At 32.5% G+C, this 19,053-nt stretch overlaps 1 protein-coding gene across 1 annotated transcript in view; it reads right to left on the reverse strand.

Annotated features, from left to right (window-relative positions):
- Positions 1-19,053, reverse strand: part of LOC145660779 (calpain-B-like) — a 56,396-nt gene that overhangs the window by 854 nt on the left and 36,489 nt on the right. Inside the window, exons 3-6 of the mRNA XM_081726185.1 lie at positions 16,317-16,463; positions 14,831-14,962; positions 7,293-7,486; positions 3,882-4,071 (exon numbers count right to left, since the gene is read on the reverse strand). Of these exons, the coding sequence (XP_081582311.1) occupies positions 3,882-4,071; positions 7,293-7,486; positions 14,831-14,962; positions 16,317-16,463 (663 nt within the window). The remainder of the gene's footprint in view (positions 1-3,881; positions 4,072-7,292; positions 7,487-14,830; positions 14,963-16,316; positions 16,464-19,053) is intronic.

The following is a 19,053-nucleotide window of genomic DNA, read 5'->3' on the forward strand; positions in this document are numbered from 1 at the left end:
CTTGGTAGTCGAATCTTCAAATCATAACTTGTTGTTAAAAGTGAGTCCTTTTATATGATTGTGGCAAGACACTTTCCCTTTCACCAAGTTGTTTACAAAGATTTATACTTCTGATGAAAATATCTGGTTTTCAAAGAGTCTTGCTATTGCTTTTATGTTTAAATGAGTTTTAAAAAAAAGTTTTAATTATGCTCAAATATAATTATCAAATTTATATTAAACAACACACAGCCCTACTTGCTTGAAGCTAGTTCTTAGTCATAGTCTTAAGGACATGACTCAAAAAAGAACAGCTTTATATTTATTTTAATTATGCTCAAATATAATTATCAAATTTATATTAAACAACACAGTATGATTCAGAGACTTCGATATTACCGAAGTTAGAGAAGAAATATTAAGACAGCTTCGAAATGTGGTGTTGGAGGAAGATGGATAAGATAAAATGGACAGACAGAGAATAACAAAGGAAGATATCTTAAAATGGATAAGAAAGAAGAGGACGCTTTCAATGAGCATCCTTTGTAGGAAAGCCAATTGGGTGGGGTTGCACATATCTTGCGGAGAAATTGTTTTCGTCATACCGCCATAGAAGGAAAGATAGAAGGAAAGCGAGGAATAGGAAGAAGAATACAACTGATCAATGATTTGAAAAATAGATGAACATACTGGGAGTTAAAAGAGGAAGCTGAAGATCGAGAAAGGTGGAAAAAACATTTCTAGGCCCAAATTTTCATTTTAAAAAAATCATTAGTCCCAGAACCTGGCAAAAAGCAGAATACTTAATAATATTAATTACGATAGATTCAATTTTCAGTTCCTTCTGCCATTGTCGATCACATAACTTTACATACTGCACAGAAATAGCATAGAATATCCTAAAAACAGAAATATAGAAAATAATAAACGCTACAAACTTAAGACATAAATTTTCAAAATTAAAACTATAATATTAAAAATCATTACATCTAGATTGCTAATTGTAAATATAACAATCATGTTTATCATTTACCCTTCTTGTTTTATCGTCCTTCCTTCATTTGTTTTTTTTTTCTTTTTTGAAAAAATCAATTAGAAGGACAGTGTGTATCATGCCCGATCGATGGAACTCATTCCCTCTAGACTCAAGTAGACGTGGTAGAACACATCCAATTTCATATTACACGTTCTTATTATTCGTATTTCAATGGACCCATTTATGTTTTGATAGATTCTCTTCTATCATATACATGTCTTTCCAACAGCATATATATTTTTTTTAAGTTTCTGTTACTTATCCAGTTCTTAATGTCACCTTCCAGCTCGTTGTGTAATCACAATCAAAAGTTTATTCGAGATTTTCATTGAAGTTCCACATATTCGCTCAAATTAGAAATAATAATAATAATAATAATAATAATAATAATAATAATAATAATAATAATAATAATAATAATAATAATAATAATAATAATAATAATAATAATATTATTATTATTATTATTATTATTATTATTATTATTATTATTATTATTATTATTATTATTATTATTATTATTATTATTATTATTATTATTATTATTATTATACGTACTGCTATATTGAAGCCAACTTATCTGCACATTTCTACTGCTGCATACTGTTTTATGCTAATGTTTCCTTTAAAGTGTGTACTGTAGGAGTGATGTTTTTCATTTTCTTTCTTCTTCTTCTTCTTCTTCTTCTTCTTATTATTAGTTTCCCACCACATAAATGTAAGCTAAACATAGTGTAAAATGATGGTAGTGTTTTATTCATCAATACCTTGGAAATTGTCTATATTTAACTAAACTGAAGAAAGAGCTATAGTGGCACAGTAACTAACAATATTTATAAAGCGTCTTAATACCACAATCTTAATTATTCCATTCATCAATTATTCCTTTTTATTTTGTTGATTGTCACATGCAATATATATATATCGTTACAATCACGAACCATGGTCCTAGGATAAAAGGGATGATGCTGTAGCTGCTTGGCTGAAAGTCTATAATTTACCCAAAAAAGACCAAAATTTAGAAGTTTTAATACAATTTCTGGTAAAACAAGTGGGTAGCACTCTCGCCTGTAATATGGATTGCTCTGGGTTAATTTTCTTCATAAAATCTCATTTAACATAGAGACAAATGAATTTAGACAAAAAAAAAAAAAAAAAAAGTAAAACCAACAAAATCTGATTTAATAACAGTGGTTTTAGTTGGTTTGTTGGTTGAGGTTTAGCGTCCCTTTCGGCACGGAGGCTGTATGGGACGTGGGCCTACAGCTTAACGTGGAATCCAAACCACGTGAGTCGTCGCTGGGTATAGAATCTGGATCTCCCGCACCAAAGCGACGTACGCTAACCATCTAGCCACGAGAGAGTTTTTATTGAGTCACTCATCTTTTAAGAATACGTTAAAGCCTTGAAAATAGTCTTAAAATCCACCAATCAGCATTGACAATTTTACAGTCTATTGCATTTATTTTTAAAAAAGGTGTATAGTTTCGATTAAGAATATAATTTCACACATGTTATATAATTTATAAAAAAGAATATAGCAATTTAAGCAAATACACTTGAATTGCACTAAACTGTTTCAGCGATTTGTTATCTTTTCAATAGCTCTAAAAACTCACGTGAAAGTTTTACGGAAATAAGTGCAAAATGAAATTCTGGGAAATGAAAATGAGAATTTTCCAGAATTACTGACAAAGGTACCAGAGATTGCTGAAACAGTTTAGTTCAAGTGGACGCAGTAAGCTGTTATATACTTTTTTATTTTTTACAATTATAGAGTACCGTTTGGTTCAAAAAATCCTGCCCACCCATCTCTCTTCAAAGAGCTCTGTACACTTTCCACAAGCAGAAGTAAATGAAGCAAATATGAATCTGTCTTTGTCTGTTTATTTCACGCTCAATATAGATACTGAATTGTCCTACAGTTGTATAAAAATACAATTCTTTGAATCGAGGTTGTTCCCAGATTTTTAGAGCAAAGGTTGGGAATATAGGATGCGAGAACTTTATTTCTAATTCAGATTATGTACAAACTGTTATTGTGCTATTAAAAAATTTACTTTGCTTTGATTTGCAAGGAAAAAGTACAAATATTCATAATCGAAGATACTTTAATTGTAGCTCCTCAACCTCTTGTCCTCAACTAAGCACAGCGTAATATGATATGCATTTCATTAACAACATTTCATTATATTTTATGATCGCCATGTCTTTAATTACTGCTTGTTTTATCATTCTAAACTTTCTAGAGCAATATCGAGTGCCCTGTAACAAGATAATAGTGCAAATTTGTTTAAATATTCCGACATCTGTATGAGTGCAAATTTGCTTCAAGATTCCGACATCTGTAAGTATCAGTGCAAATTTGGTTAAATCTTCCGATGTATGAATGAAAATTTAGTTTAATCTTCCGACATCTGTAAGTATCAAATATGTCCTAGTTTTATCCAGGAAAGCTACCACTAAACAGATGTAATTGGGCGACGTTTCTGGGACAAATTTCTCAATATAAGCTACGCAAAAACGATGTTACTTCATTTGATAGTAGTTTAGACTGGCATCATGGTATAGAAGCACACCAGAAGTGAAGATAAACTAGCACTGATGGAATCAATAATTTTATTATCGCAAAGATACTTTAGAATTGTTACTTAGAATCTGTAGGCAAACAACATACATATCGTGAAATGTTTTTTTTTTCTCGTGTCACGTGTCATTTAACTTGATTTTGAAAGGTTTGTACTTAGTTACAACTTTTATCTTTGATGTATTGAAACAAAGACTGAGTTAAAGATAGCCAAGAGTATAAAATTAAGCCTATTTTTGAAGTAACATTATTTTTTTTAATATTAGAAATGCTGCATACCTTTCTAGAACACGTGATGAAGGCCCCATGGCTTTGTGCTATTCTGAGTTGTCTGAAGAGATCAGCCGTGGCCTCTTGACCTGCTGCTGCCGCTGCCCCTACTTCAACTCTTTCAGCCAAGCCTCCAGTTAAGTCTACGAACGCTTCCAGTGCTTGACCTCCTGCAAGAGCCTCGTAGCTACCATGCAATCTACGAAAAATGTAATATGATAAACAACTGTCTAAATTAACATGATTAGTATGATTCATTCGCTTTCTATAAACAATCCATTTTTTTAGATCTCAAAAGCAAATGTGTGTATATAAAAGAAATTTTCTATATGAAATTCTAAAACTTATTTCATTAAATGTATCATTTATTGTTATTTTTATAAGACTGCATCTCTCTCGCTTTAACCGTTTTTCGGGCGATCTAGAAGCAAAAAATGTCATAGTTATGATGATGTGAAAATCCACTCTGCAAAAGGTGAACTTGAAGAATTATATATATATTTGAAAAGGTTTCAATAAATTACGGTGTGGGATTCCTACGAGCTCAGTTAAGAGAAAGACTAGGTTGTACTCTGTTATAAACACCTATAACAAATATGTTGCAAAGGTTTCGTTGATTATTATGTTTATTATTTCAAAGTTTGTTTATATTTATTTGTTATAATTACCTAAGAAGAATAATTATAGACAGTAGCGTTGCTAGTGGGAGGCACTTGGGACTCGAACCCCCGTAATGGTAATAATACTTAGATAATTTCACGTAAATATTTTCTGATACATAAATAAATATTTAGATTGATTGGATGGAGAAATATAATTCACTCAGAGTGTGCACTCGAAAAGAAACTCTGCCTACGTCACTGATTATAAAGATTACAAACATTACAAATTGAAAACTAATAAAAACAAGATATCAGTGATTTGATGTTTTGTTCTTATTTTTACTTATTTGTTCATTATTATTATTATTATTATTATTATTATTATTATTATTATTATTATTATTATTATTATTATTATTATTAATTATTATTATTATTATTATTATTATTATTATTATTATTATTATTATTATTATTATTATTATTATTATTATTATTATTATTATTATTATTATTATTATTATTACATGTATCTAATCCTACTAACTCCTTCACTGCACTTTTACCTAATTCTACTTTTGAGTCATCTGATTCACTTAATAAACCATAAAGTATGTATCACGAATTACTTATTTTGAAATATGTAATAAATTTAAGATTTTCATTTGACTAAAAATAGTATAAGGCTAATTATGAGGCTAATAATAATCATATTGAAATCTGCTTATCAATATTACAGTTGAATACATTATTTGAGCCAGAGTCAAATAATCAAGAGCTGAAAATTTTTATTGGAAGTGTCAAAATAACGCTTTATAATTATTATATTTATGACGTCACAATGACAACACAGTTAGTCGTAATAATTTATTTTGCAATTTATATTCTTTATTGTTTGTTTCACTGTACAATAAGATATATAAGATATACAACAGAGAAAAAATTATTCCAAAGAATTCAGCAATTAAACAAAATTACTGTGAATATATCTTCTCAAGGCTCAGGAAATGGTTAATGAGGTTTGGGTACAAAACCTCGCGGCCAGAACCTCGCGGACCAAAACCTCGCCTCCCAAAACCTCGCGGCCCAAAATCTCGCCGGGCCGAAACCTCGCCGCCCAAAACCTCGTGGGACAAAATCTCGCCTGGCCAAAACCTCGCCGCCCAAAACGTCGCGGGCCAAAATCTCGCGGGGCCAAAACCTCGCGCCCCAAAATATTGCCATACCCAAAATCTCGCCTGACCAAAATGTAAATATTCCAACAGATGATAAGGATGACGGTATAAAAGACGCTGTTTCAGAAGAAGTATCACGGGTATTTGACCAAGTCCCGCGATACCATATGAAAATTCTATTTCTGTATTAGAGGGTTTCAATGTGAAGGTAGGGCGACAGGATGTTTGTAAACTGGTTATAGGGAAAGAAAGTCTGCATAAGGAAAGTAAGGACAACTAACGGGGTTAGTTTCGTGAACTTTGGAACATCCAAAAACTTAAAATTTTAACAAAAATCTAATAATATTTATGAAAGTATGAAATAATATATGAGTTTTTACGACGTCCCTTGATTATGCCCTGTAGGTTAAAGGAGACGTAGATGATCAGGATGAAGGAAATGATCGAATAAAGAAACTGGGAGGAAACGGGAATAACCCGAGAAAGCCCCCACACACGATGTTTTGTATCTTCTTCTTCTTCTTCTTCTTCTTCTTCTTCTTCTTCTTCTTCTTCTTATTATTATTATTATTATTATTATTATTATTATTATTATTATTATTATTATTATTATTATTTGTAATGTGGAATTGCATATTAAGAAACTCATTGGGTAAATTTTAAAGAAAAGTTTCATTCGCGGCGAGGTTTTGGCCACGCGATGTTTTGGGTGGCGAGATATTGGCCCGGCGAGGTTTTGGGCACGCGAGGTTCTGGCCCGGCGAGATTTTGTCCCGCGAGGTTTTGGGCGCCGAGGTTTTGGGCGCCGAGGTTTTGGGCACGCGAGGTTTTCGACCGGCGAGATTTTGTCCCGCGAGGTTTTGGCCACGCGAGGTTTTCGCCCGGCGAGATTTTGTCCCGCGAGGTTTTGGCCAGCGAGATTTTGGGCGACGATGTTTCGGCCGCGAGATTTTGTCCGTATCCCGGTTAATGAACGCATTTGAATTTGAATTTTCAAGATTAATACACAAATATTGACAAGCGTGCATATCTAATTATATATATATATATATATATATATATATATATATATATATATATATATATATATATATATATATATATATATATACTGCATCATTAATTCACAGGTCATAAGATACAGTACAATATAATTCAATCATCAGCTATATGAGGTGCGAATATTAACAAAAATTTACAACCAAAACACATTGAATATATTTCTGCATATGCACAGTTGCTAAAACCAAAATACTTTTTTAAATTTCCAGTTTGATGTGAACTTCGGTTTTCTAATTCTTTGGAATAGGGTCAAAATGTTTTAGGCGAAAAAGGAAAAATTATAAACAACTACAGTTGAAACGAGTACGTATTATACACGTGTTAGCAGTTTCTATGTATATATAATCGTAATTTTATACGAAAAATTATTTACCTTAAAAATTAAAGAATAAACTTAAATATTGTTTGCATTACCTAAAATTAAATCTTTATATATGTCTTTTGTCTCCTTCCTGTCAATAATAGGAACAATTCAAGTTGTCAAAATCAAGGTAAGACTGCAATGTTTTCCAACAATGGTAGTTATAAGTATTCTTTCAACATTTCAATTTGATATATACTTAAGTGTTATTATCACTTACTTTGCGTACGCTTTTTCCACAAAAGCAACCCAAAATTCATTAGGTTCAGAACAACTGGCATACAATAATTTCCCATCTTTTACTGGAAGTCTATCATCTATATACACAGTCACCCATTGGCCAAATCGCCAGAACCGGATGTAAATGACACCGCGATATTCGTCACCTGAAAGGCATTGCTCTGGGGGCACCACCTGCAAAAGGAAATATTCATTTATTCATTTTTTATTGATCTTTTTTTTTAACGTAATGGATCAGAGACCAGTACAGTTACACGTACATTCATCTTCTTATTTCTGTTACTCTGTTTTTTTCTGTTCTTTCTTTTCCTCTTATATTTTTAAAGGACTTGTGTTAGTAAAAAATATGTTTTGATTGTAATGGTATAATATATTGAGAACAAATGTAGATATCTTGTATAAATCTTCCAGCACTGGTCTATATTCTGTAGCATCTCTTTTGTATAAATAAATAAAATCTTGTGATCTCACATAACATCGCTTTCATATTTATTATCATCGCTATCGCTTTTGTGACACAAAAGCTTGAACAATTCTGTTTTTTAGAATTTTGCTATGGTTTGAATAAGTTTTAAGTAAGTCGGTAACTTATTACATAAATTAGTGGACATTGGAAGGACGCTTTTTTAAAAGTAAAAATATAATCCACATTTATATATCTTGTTCTTTTGTTTATATATATATATATATGCATCATATGAATATTTGTCATTAACATGAGTAAAAAGGCTTTCATTTCTTTTAATATATATCAGGTTGTTTAAATACAATTTTATACACACTTTAAAAACATATTATACATGCAATATACTTCAATTCATGTTATTGGCTACGGGTTCAACATGTAATACTATCGTTCAGCAATAGTAACAGATGACGTTAGTGTTAATTGATGCGATGCGATGCACTGAGCTGAGAAAGTGTAGCGAAGGCACAAATACGACTGTCATTCAAGCATGAGAACCTTCCTCTCTCCATGTTCGTTTGATTTAACCCCCTAGATTTTACTTGAAAGCACCACCAAGGGCGTACTGCACAGTAAGAAGCCATAGTTACTAGTAGGACTGGGCCATGAAATGAAAATGCCTTGTAAAGAAATTCTGTAACTACTCATCTGGAAGATGTCACCAGGAATGAAGAGTATCGTGTTCAAAATTGCTTAAAGATACGTGGTTTGTAGTTTGAGTATCGTAATTGCACGAAGGAATTGTATCTGTGATTGTTGTAATACTCACAATAATATTTTAAAGTGCGTATACATTTGTTTTTTGAACAGCTTTGATCTTTCTGATGCAATGTTTTAATCGACTACATTAAATTATCCAATGGGGTGATTTTGATTATCATTTTTTGTGTGAAGCCTGATAAAAGTTCAGCATCAAGATACAAGAAGAAATATCTTTATAAAGATAGGAAATTTGTAATAGACGGATAAACAAGTCATCAAAACAATGAAGAGAGCCTGTTTCATGGTTAAATGGTTGTTTTCGTTTCTCTTCAGGAGAGACTGCTGCATTTAAAGAGTTCTACATATAGTTTGATTTCCAGGCTAAACTACAGATTCTCCTGTTTCGTATAAAATTGATGATGGAAAGGAATGTTCAATTCTAACTCCAAACTTGCTGCTAAGAAATGCACATACCACGATAGCATGTGTAGAAAATAATTTCATGAGACAAAGCCACAAGAAGGAGTTAAGTTTATTTATTTACAAAGTTATTAAAGTGAGTAAATCTACTGGATTTATTGGATTTATTATCCATATACTCGTACAGAAAAAATCACAATTACAAGTGACACGGTAGAATTGTATATCATTTAGTACAAAAATTACAGACCGCTGAAATATACAGAAATAATAATAATAATAATAATAATAATAATAATAATAATAATAATAATAATAATAATAATAATAATAATAATAATAATAATAATAATAATAATAATAATGATGATGATGATGATGATGATGATTGCGGATGGCAAAGGGTACCAACGCAATAACTAAACACAGTAATCGAACTTGGAATCCGTTCAGCGCCCATGCATTAACAGGTTCGTCAATAACAACCAGAATGCGTACAGAGCTATCAGCGCACAAACGCTGTTACCATCCAAATTGTAATGTGAATCAAACAAATTGAAGTTTTGTTCCAACCTCATCACAATCAACCGTAATTAACCAAAATATTATGAGTTATGTTGAAAGCAAGATACTTCAGCAATTCGATCTCGTTATAAAGGACAGAATATAAAGAAACCTATACTAAGAGAAGTATGCACACCAACAGCGAGGAAATCATTGAATAAAATGCAATCCCAGTTCAATTGATTGTATTTAAGATGTTTATAACAGTTACATACTTACTTCGTTTGTTTTAGGTTAACAAAAAGTTTTAAAAAGATGAATGAAAAGATTAAAATAACAGAAGAATTTAACAACTAGTACAACACAGTTCCATTTACTCTTCCACCATCGTGCAGAATACGTGTCCTTCCCTTTTTCCTCACGAAGCCCGATCCATCGGTCTAGAATCCAGGAATAAAATGGAGTCTCGAACCCTTCAAATCATACGAATTTCTATTCATTTTGTCTGCACATGCACTCTCATTGGATAGAGCATGATCGTAACGTATAAGCAAAGTCTGAAAGTATGTTTCCGTTCCGGTTCCCACAGATGAGGTTCTAACGTGAATAAAGAGTACATTGTAACGTGAAATGAAAGAAAATGCCGAAATTAAATTAAATGCACTTCTTTAAGTCCATTGCACAAAATAACATGATTCCCAAAATTAGTTCATAATAAAAGTCACTATATAATAATAATAATAATAATAATAATAATAATAATAATAATAATAATAATAATAATAATAATAATAATAATAATAATAATAATAATAATAATAATAATAATAGAAGAAGAAGAAGAAAAGGAAGAAATATATAATCATCAGCAAGTGTAGTAAAATAAAACAATAATTATTACAAACATTTCTTTTAAAATTACCAACTGACATTGTTCAGATATCAACTTCATTTCTCAAGAACTTTTTCATTGATTAATATACTCGTATTGGTACCATTATTGAGTGAATAGGCACTTGACTTTCTGATGATCTCTTAGCATCGAAGGGGAACATAATTCTTCAGAGCTCTAATAACATTTTTAAGTGGACTATTCATGACAGTTCCAGAAAGTTTGTTCTGTCACCAAACAAGTTCGTAAGCAACAACTTTCCTAAATAATCCCTTCTAGCATTTTGTGATTTTAACCTCAAAAGAGTACAATACACATTATAACGTCTGGGATTATACGGAATTAATAATAAACGATACACATACTTAAAGAAAAGTGTATGAACTTTTTTACAGTAATTAGTCATGTTTTTTGACAAGAACTGCATTACAGTGTTCAAGCTTTGTCTTGATAAATACATAAAATAACCACAGTACGGATTGAAGATCGAAGAACTGGGAATACTGACTTTTTTTAGGAACACAAGAATACGGTAAGCAAAAAAAGATGATAGAAAGAATGTGTTTTTCAAAAGTTAACTTTCACCAAATATAACACCTTGAGGAAAGGTATTGTACAATTTTTGTAGGGATTCATTATATACAGTAGAGATTCCTACTAAGATATTATTGTTTTGCTTTAATAATAATAATAAAAAATGTACAGATTGGTCAATGGGGTATTTAAAGTATAAGAGATTCAAGACCAATTACCGAAGTTATTAGAAAAAGGCATAAAGTCTGTACGCTTCGCCTTAATACTTGGAGAAAGTGAACAGCTTTTTTTAAAAAACATCTTAAGAGTTATTTATAATATACGAGAGTAAGTCAAAAATTAACACTAGAAGCACGAAGCAGTCATTTTGACTGTTTCAAGAAATATAATTTCGTGTCACTTCTGTAATATTTTCGCTAAGGCCCTGAAATTCATTGACTTTTAATATCTTTCTGCCCACTTGTTGATAGCATTAATAATAAGTTTATGCTTCTTTTTACAGGGGCGCTATTGTCAGTTATACCTAGAAGCACGAAGCAGTCATTTTGACTGCATTATAAAGAGTATAGGAAATTAGTGTTTCTGTTTGTAAGTTACATATGGCAGTATGAAATATTTATTGTTTCTAGACAAAAGAAAAATTGAAACCTTTATTCATTGTAATTTGAGAGAAAAAATTAAGATAACTTATTGTTTCATTAGGTATATTGCAATACATAGTTCCAACTATAACTTCATATCTTTTTATTGTGTTATAAGATATCTGTGTTTTATGGTCGACAAACAAATTAGTTCAGATACATGCGGCCAATATCTACATGTTAGTGTGCACTTGGAGTTGGTTGAGCTGAACCGTGAACATTGACATTTTACGATGAGAACTCAAGAAATACTTCGAGTGCTACATGATCTCTTAGAAGATGAGTCTGAGGATTTTGAGTGAAGGGTATGGAAACCGGAGTGATTCTGAACCTGAAGAGAACATTTTACATTCAAGTGATGAAGGAGAGGAAGACAGAGATGGAGATGACGACGCCAGTAGCGGTGACAGTTTCATTGCTCCAGATGGATCATTGTAGAAAAAAAATGGATTTCGGACAAGGTGACGTTGGCCGCACATCTAAGCAGAATATTGTTCGCGAAGCTCCAGCACCGACAAATTTTCCCAAGTGGTAAGTGTCTGAGAAAAAATGTAGTGCTTTTCGTTTACTATTTGATCAATCTATGAGGAGGCATATCCTAAAGTGCGCCGTTTCTGAAGCATATAGGCAACTGCAGTTAGCAAGATGCACTTTTAATTCTTTGAAAACTACAGTCTTATTTGGGCCTTATTGTTTATCGAGGTGTTTCGGCATTGCCCATTAGGGTCTTGTTGGAAAGATGAACAAGGCCACAATTTATAGTAAAATAATAAGTAGGGATAGGTTCTGTGAAATAAAGCGGTAGTTGATACTTGATGAAAAGGCACAAGATCTGCATGACATCAAGGGAACAAATTCGCACTCGAGTCGGAACTGTGGGATGAGTTTATTGAGAACGGCATAAAAATTACAAATCACATGACAATGTGAACTTGACGAGCAAGTTTATCCTACGAAAGTCAGAGTTCGATTTCTGCAATATACGCCAAATAAACCCGATAAATTTGGCATCAAAATCTGGTTACTAGCCGACGTACAATCAGTCTACCCTCAATGGCTTTCCATATCTAGGCAATTATTGGTAACGTCATGCTGGGACACAGTTAGGTGAAATTCTAGTATCTAGTTTGATAAATCCTTTTGTTGGGAAAAGAATACACGTGACAAATGCAATAACTTCTTCACAAGGAAACTAGCTGAAAGACCTGTATCACTGTGATGTTTACCGCGATCAGAGTGGTAATGAATTAGCTGTCTACAAATGTAAAAGCAACAAAGGTGTCTTTGTGTTGAGTTTCACGCGTGAGTCAGTGTCAATTTCCAGGACACTATAAGAAAAAACGAAACTATAATGTATTACAATCAGATCAAGTTTAGTGTTGACGAATGATGATCAAATGATGAATAATCAGAAAGTGAGTTGTGCGTAATGATTCCTGGAAGATGTACAGAGAAGCTACTGGAAAGAAAATCAGTAGGGGACATTATCTCTAACGTTTGGCCGAAGATTTGATTGTCAATGTCACTGCGCTTCCACACGCAACCGAAAAAAATGTTAAGAACGATTGTGTAGAAAAGAAATGAAAACAGCTGACATATGCTACAAATGTCGAAAGTAAGTTTGTGGAAAGTGTGTACTGCAGAGATCCGAATGTGAATTATCTGCTATAACTGTCGGTGACTTTGTGATGGTCTTCTCCTAAGAAGATATTTTCGAAAGATATTATACTAAATATTATTTTACAATCAAATTTAAAACCTAACAGTGACAGTAATCTCTTGTTTCTTTCATTATTTTAGAAATACTGATATTAAATTTATTATATTAATAAATATTTTAATAATATATATTAGTGCTCTTAGAGTATAAATAAAAATAATAAAATAAATAATGTGATTTCTATGCTTATTTGTAGATGTGTCTCATTGAGAATGTCAATAAAATAGTCATTATGTGGTACCATTCGTTTGTATTTTAGTCAAAAACCGAAAGCAGTCAATTTGACTGCTTCGTGCTTCTAGGGGGTTCAAAATGTCCGTGCTTCTAGTGTTAATCACAAGGTAGCTATAACTTTTGTTACATTATTCATAGTGATCTCTGCCCTCGTTTATTTTATTGTTATGCTGTTGTGGTCATGCTATGAAAGTTTGATCCCAATTCCTCCATTTGTATTCCTTTTGTTACAAATAGATCATGGCCGCTGCATTAGAAGTTTGCACCAAAGAGGAATAACGAGCAGTGATCCGGTTTTCGTGGTCGAAAAACGGGCCGCAATCCATCAAAGGCTTTCGGCACAATACGGGAATAGTGTCTTGCTGCAACGGAGTGTCTACAAATGTATTGAAAAATTCAAAAAATGGTCGCACAATTGTTAACGCACGTGGAAGGAGCCAGACGACCATCTACAGCTACAAATGATGACAACATTGAGCGTGCACGTGGCATGGTTCTGTTGGACAGATGAGTGATTTGATGAAGTGTCATATCGTTTAGAAATTAGTCATGGTTCCTGATACATCTTCCGACTGACAACACCGGAATACTGCTCGTTGTTCCTCCTTGGTGCAAACTTCTAATGGAGCGGCCATGATCTATCTGCAACAAAAGGAATACAAATGAAAGAATTAGGATCAAACGTTCATAGCATGACCACAACAGCATAACAATAAAATAAACTAGAACATAGATCAGCATGAACAATGTAAGAAAAGTTATAACTACATTGCGGATAATTTTTGAGTTACCTCCTATGTACACGCCTCTTTTATATACACTGAAAGGAGCTCCAGGCAGAGATTTTAAATATAAAATATGTCCAAATTGACCAAATTGGATCTTTATCTCTTGGGCACTGAATGTCCCATATTTAGAGAAAGTTACCAAAGTTTATACTAATTTAAAAGATCATCAAGGTAATCGGTTTACAAGAGACATTTCATTAATCTGAAACTTTTATGAATACCAATAACATTAAGGACAAAGAATAAGGGTCCAAGGAGGGATCTTTGTGGAACACCTAAAGTAATATTCATTAGGGACTATAACTTTTAATTGAAAAAATTCATATACCTTATTTACAAACATTACTAGCGAATGCCGATCAACGTTGGAAGAAAGCATCTGACCTGCAACGTGATACCGAGCGGTTCGCTCGCCTGCCAATTCACAGATTTATTTTTCAGTTATTCCATAAGCGGAATAATATGTAATACACACAAATAAACATTGCATTCTGAAACTAATATTTTAAAATTTATTATTTATTTAGAGTAAACTACTAAATCTAGTAATGTAAACGTATTAAGTATTCATTACTTAAAATTGATGCAAGTTGCGGTTATAAATATTTAATAGTTACCCTTTCGATGAGTTCTGGTCTTTTTGCTATTGCTGCACATGCTGAAAGAAACCAACAGTCTCCAAGAATTCCTTGTTTCACATCGCTGCGACTAATGCCATCGATAAAAAGCTGGGGGTCATCTACAATCTCCTGCATAATAGAAAGATTACAAAAAATTATAAGATATCTCATGAGCCTATATGATAATCATATAAAGTACAAGAGGGTTAGTGAACTCCGCTGGTGGCTATGTGGATAGCGTATGTACCTTTGGCGTGGGAGATCTGGGTTTGATTCCCAATGGGAACTCATCTGGTTCGGTCGGATTTCACATTAAGCTGTAGGTCTCATATTATATAACCTCTGTTGAACGGGACGCTAAACTCAATACCAATCAAGAAGGATCGCGGTAGCTCAGTGGTAGAGATTTCACCTCCGGTGCTTGGGGTCCCTGGTTCGATCCCAGCTCGCGCCGTGTGGACTTTGTGGTGGACAAACACCTTGCTCGTAGGTTTTTTCGGAGTTTTTCCGTTTCCTCCCACTTTCTTCATCCCACCATTTCATTCATTTATCATAATCACCTTCTCCTTTAGTCTAACCGACATAATCGTGGGACGTAAAACTTAAAGATTTCATTTAATTTCATTTCAATACCAATCAAAGACAATTGTAACAAGAGAGTTGGTTGAATGATAAAACTTTTAGTTTGTTGAACGCTTTCTAACATACAGTGATAAATCTTATGGCAACTATACAATTCAAATAAATACATAAAGCTGAACCTTTATACAGGGTGTTTCATAAATTGTGTCACAATGTTTTGGGAACAGATTCCTTACATCAAAATAAAAAAAAAATCATATGGTCCTGCGCTCAAAAGAGGATAGTGTCGGAGTTATAGGGAACCGAAAACGTGAAATCAGTTCCACTACTATGGTACTTATCATAGTCGGGTCAAAACATCACTAAGGAACTAGTATGTGAACTATTCAAATATCCATCTTTTAGAACCTCCGGTATTTGCCTCATTTTTAGAGAGGCTGTTTGGGAATACTTGATCATTCTCCATTTACCCTTCTAAAAGCTGGTGTACAAGTACTGGAGCATTCTTAAACATGGATATTTGGATAGTTCATATACTAGTTCCTTAGTGATGTCTTGACCCGACTACGATATGTCCCATAGTAGTAGAGCTTCGAACTTTCAAAGTTCACTTATTTCACGTTTACGGCACCCTGTAACTCCGAAACTATCCACTTTTGAGCACAGGTCCATATGAACTTTTTTCCTTGTTTTGATGTAACGAATCTGTTCCCAAAATACTGTGACACATTTATATAACACCCTGTATAATGAATAGATTAATCTAACCAGAGATATCTTGTAAGGAAAGTAATTGTAAAATTTTTCTCTTCGTGCTATGTTAATGATAACAGAAGTCTTTGTTTCTTTATGAGGAAAAAGCAATTGGTTTCCAAAACGATAGTGAAGGCCAAGTTCTTACCTGAGGTCTCAGCCATTGAACATCAACCAAATCCTCATTTTCGGGATCTGAGTAACTAAGAGACGAAGTTTCTGCTGGAAAATCAGGATCCTCAAACAATTCACCGTTTCCAAGAGAACCCACGAGGTCTTCCACAACACTTTGTTCCTACAATACCAGTAAAACAAATAAAAATATCGAGTTCAAAGTAAAATCAAATTTTAAACAAATTAAAATTGAGAGAGGACTTCTCTTGTACGTTGTTGGAAAATCATGCTGTAAAGTAATAATTTGACAAAGTGTAGAGTAAATATATCGTACTTCTTAACAACAGTTCTACGTATGCAGATGGACATTCAGTTTACTGTGTAGATAAACTATCTTCGTATCTTTAATTATATGATACCTATATTACAAAACAAGATCTTTTTGGTATATTTCAACATGTTACCATTGCAATGACAAATCTTTAGCCAATGTTTTCTTATCTGAAAGAGATTTTATTGTTTACAACTTGAAAAGGATATTAATTATGAATAACCATTTTTATCTACAATCTAAATATTATTTTTAAGAGCCAGAAATATATATTAGAGAATTGAAACAAAATGAAATAATTCTTTTAACATAGGATTCAACTAAAGCTTTTATTAATAACAATAAAATGATGAACATTTCTTTAAAAATGTTACATTAGTCACATACATAATCAACTATCTATCAGATTACAACAAAATTAATCTATTATTTAGTTTTACATGAATTTTTCTTTAATTTTGCACTAAATTCATTAAAAATTCGTATTATTTTTTTGAAAAGATATTCAAAATTTGAAGTTAACAACGTGTGTCCAGGGATAATTATGTCACCATCTGATGGATTTGTTGAATATGTATGTCTCAAGTGACGTACCCAAGGGAGTTCGGGATTTTAACACCTCCTTGAGTAAGATGTTATGGAGAGATAAACATTTACTGTGTGGAGATATATATATACACACAAAAATCATGTGTGTCCTGACAGGATACAAGACTGAATGTTCAAACCTCCCTTTCTCGAAATTCTGCTTACGCCACTGTATATCTCTATTTGTCGTCTTGTAAAAATATGTTTGTCTTGTTGTAAGCAATAAGATATAGTTTATCTTTACCTTAAAAATCGACCTTTTTTTGACGCAATTCTATCTAAACTATTTCCAGCTCTTAATTGGTAATTATATTAAAACACAATCAAAATACAATGACGAATTCGTTTATTCATTCGAAAAGTGAGAATTTTGCTTAGATTATAATTACTTTCATAAATTTTTATATGTCATATCTAAAGAATGCCTGAACATCTTTTAGTCTAACTATATTTAAGTCTGAATCAACATTTTAACGTGATAGATAATTTGTAATTTTGCTGCAAACGTGGGAGGAATCACACGTTGCGTAAACTGACCATAGTTCGTAAAGGAAGCGAGTGTTATGTAAGCACACAACCAACTTGCAAACAATGCTACACTAAGGAGAACAAACCCCGAGCATGAGATATGCTACTATTGCCAAAAATGCTATCATGTATTGTTCATTTTCTCTGAATAAACCACATCAGATATCGATATGTGGCATTGAACAATCGAATTTCATGGTTATACAAGTTTTTTGTATCTACGAGTATGTTACTAATACACATATGAATGTAATGATAAAGACCCACAGTTGAGGCAAAATGCAATAATTTTGCCATTATTATATGTTTATATGAAATCGTGAATAAATGTCATTAATTATAATCATTGGTCATTTTATGGTTGCTTCGTATGTTTTCTTCATCCTTACGTCAGAAATACATATCACATTGCTTGTCATTGTCCTGGTATGCAGTTCATCAGCGAGATATTAAATTTTACGTTCCTTACTGGAAGGAATATATATATATATTAGTTGACCAATCAAATACATGGAAATCACAGTTGATGTTGGTACGAATTCCTCGGTTGTAACGTCCTTCCATTTATGGTTTTATTTTGCCACAACTATGAGTCTTTAGTTAGATTTAAGGTTAATAATTTACTATTGACTAATATTAAAAAAAAAAGACAAAACTGATATTTTTGTTAAAACGACAGGATGACAAGGAAACAAGATGAGAACAGTATTGTCCCTTTCAGAACAGTACATATGGTCAGTCTACTTACAAAATAATTAAGTTATTAGTTTATTTTTTTAAAAAAAAAAAAGAAAATTAAAAGAAATGAAGTATTTCATTTTAACATCCCACGTTTATGCCCTTTAGACTGAGGAAGACGCATGATTAAGGCAAGTGAATGATGATGGAAGAATTGGTGGAATGAGAAAGTGGGGGGACAGGAGTACCCCGAGAAAACCCACGGACACGATGTTTTCAACCACAAACTTGGTTGGCCGGGAATTGAACCAGGAACCCTAAACACCTGAGGTAAGCACTCTACCACTAGACTACCGTGCCCCTTAAAAAAATATAAACACTATAATAGAAAGACTACATATTTATACAGTGAAGTACTGCAAAATAAAGTTTATACCTTTTCTTGACCTCGAATATATACTTTACTGAATCTAATTCCCTCAATAATGTTTCGATTTTTAAATTATTATTTTTACGTTTAAAGGCATAAAATGAAATTACATTAAAATTTATTTCAAAAGACATTGATTGGATTTGGTATATTTGTTTGGCGTTTAATATGCGAAGATACGACATTAAAGAAAACTAACAATATGGAATTGATTTT

Source organism: Thermobia domestica, chromosome 9 (genome assembly GCF_964235325.1).
Source record: "Thermobia domestica chromosome 9, izTheDome1.hap1.1, whole genome shotgun sequence".
Lineage (NCBI taxonomy): Eukaryota > Metazoa > Arthropoda > Insecta > Zygentoma > Lepismatidae > Thermobia > Thermobia domestica.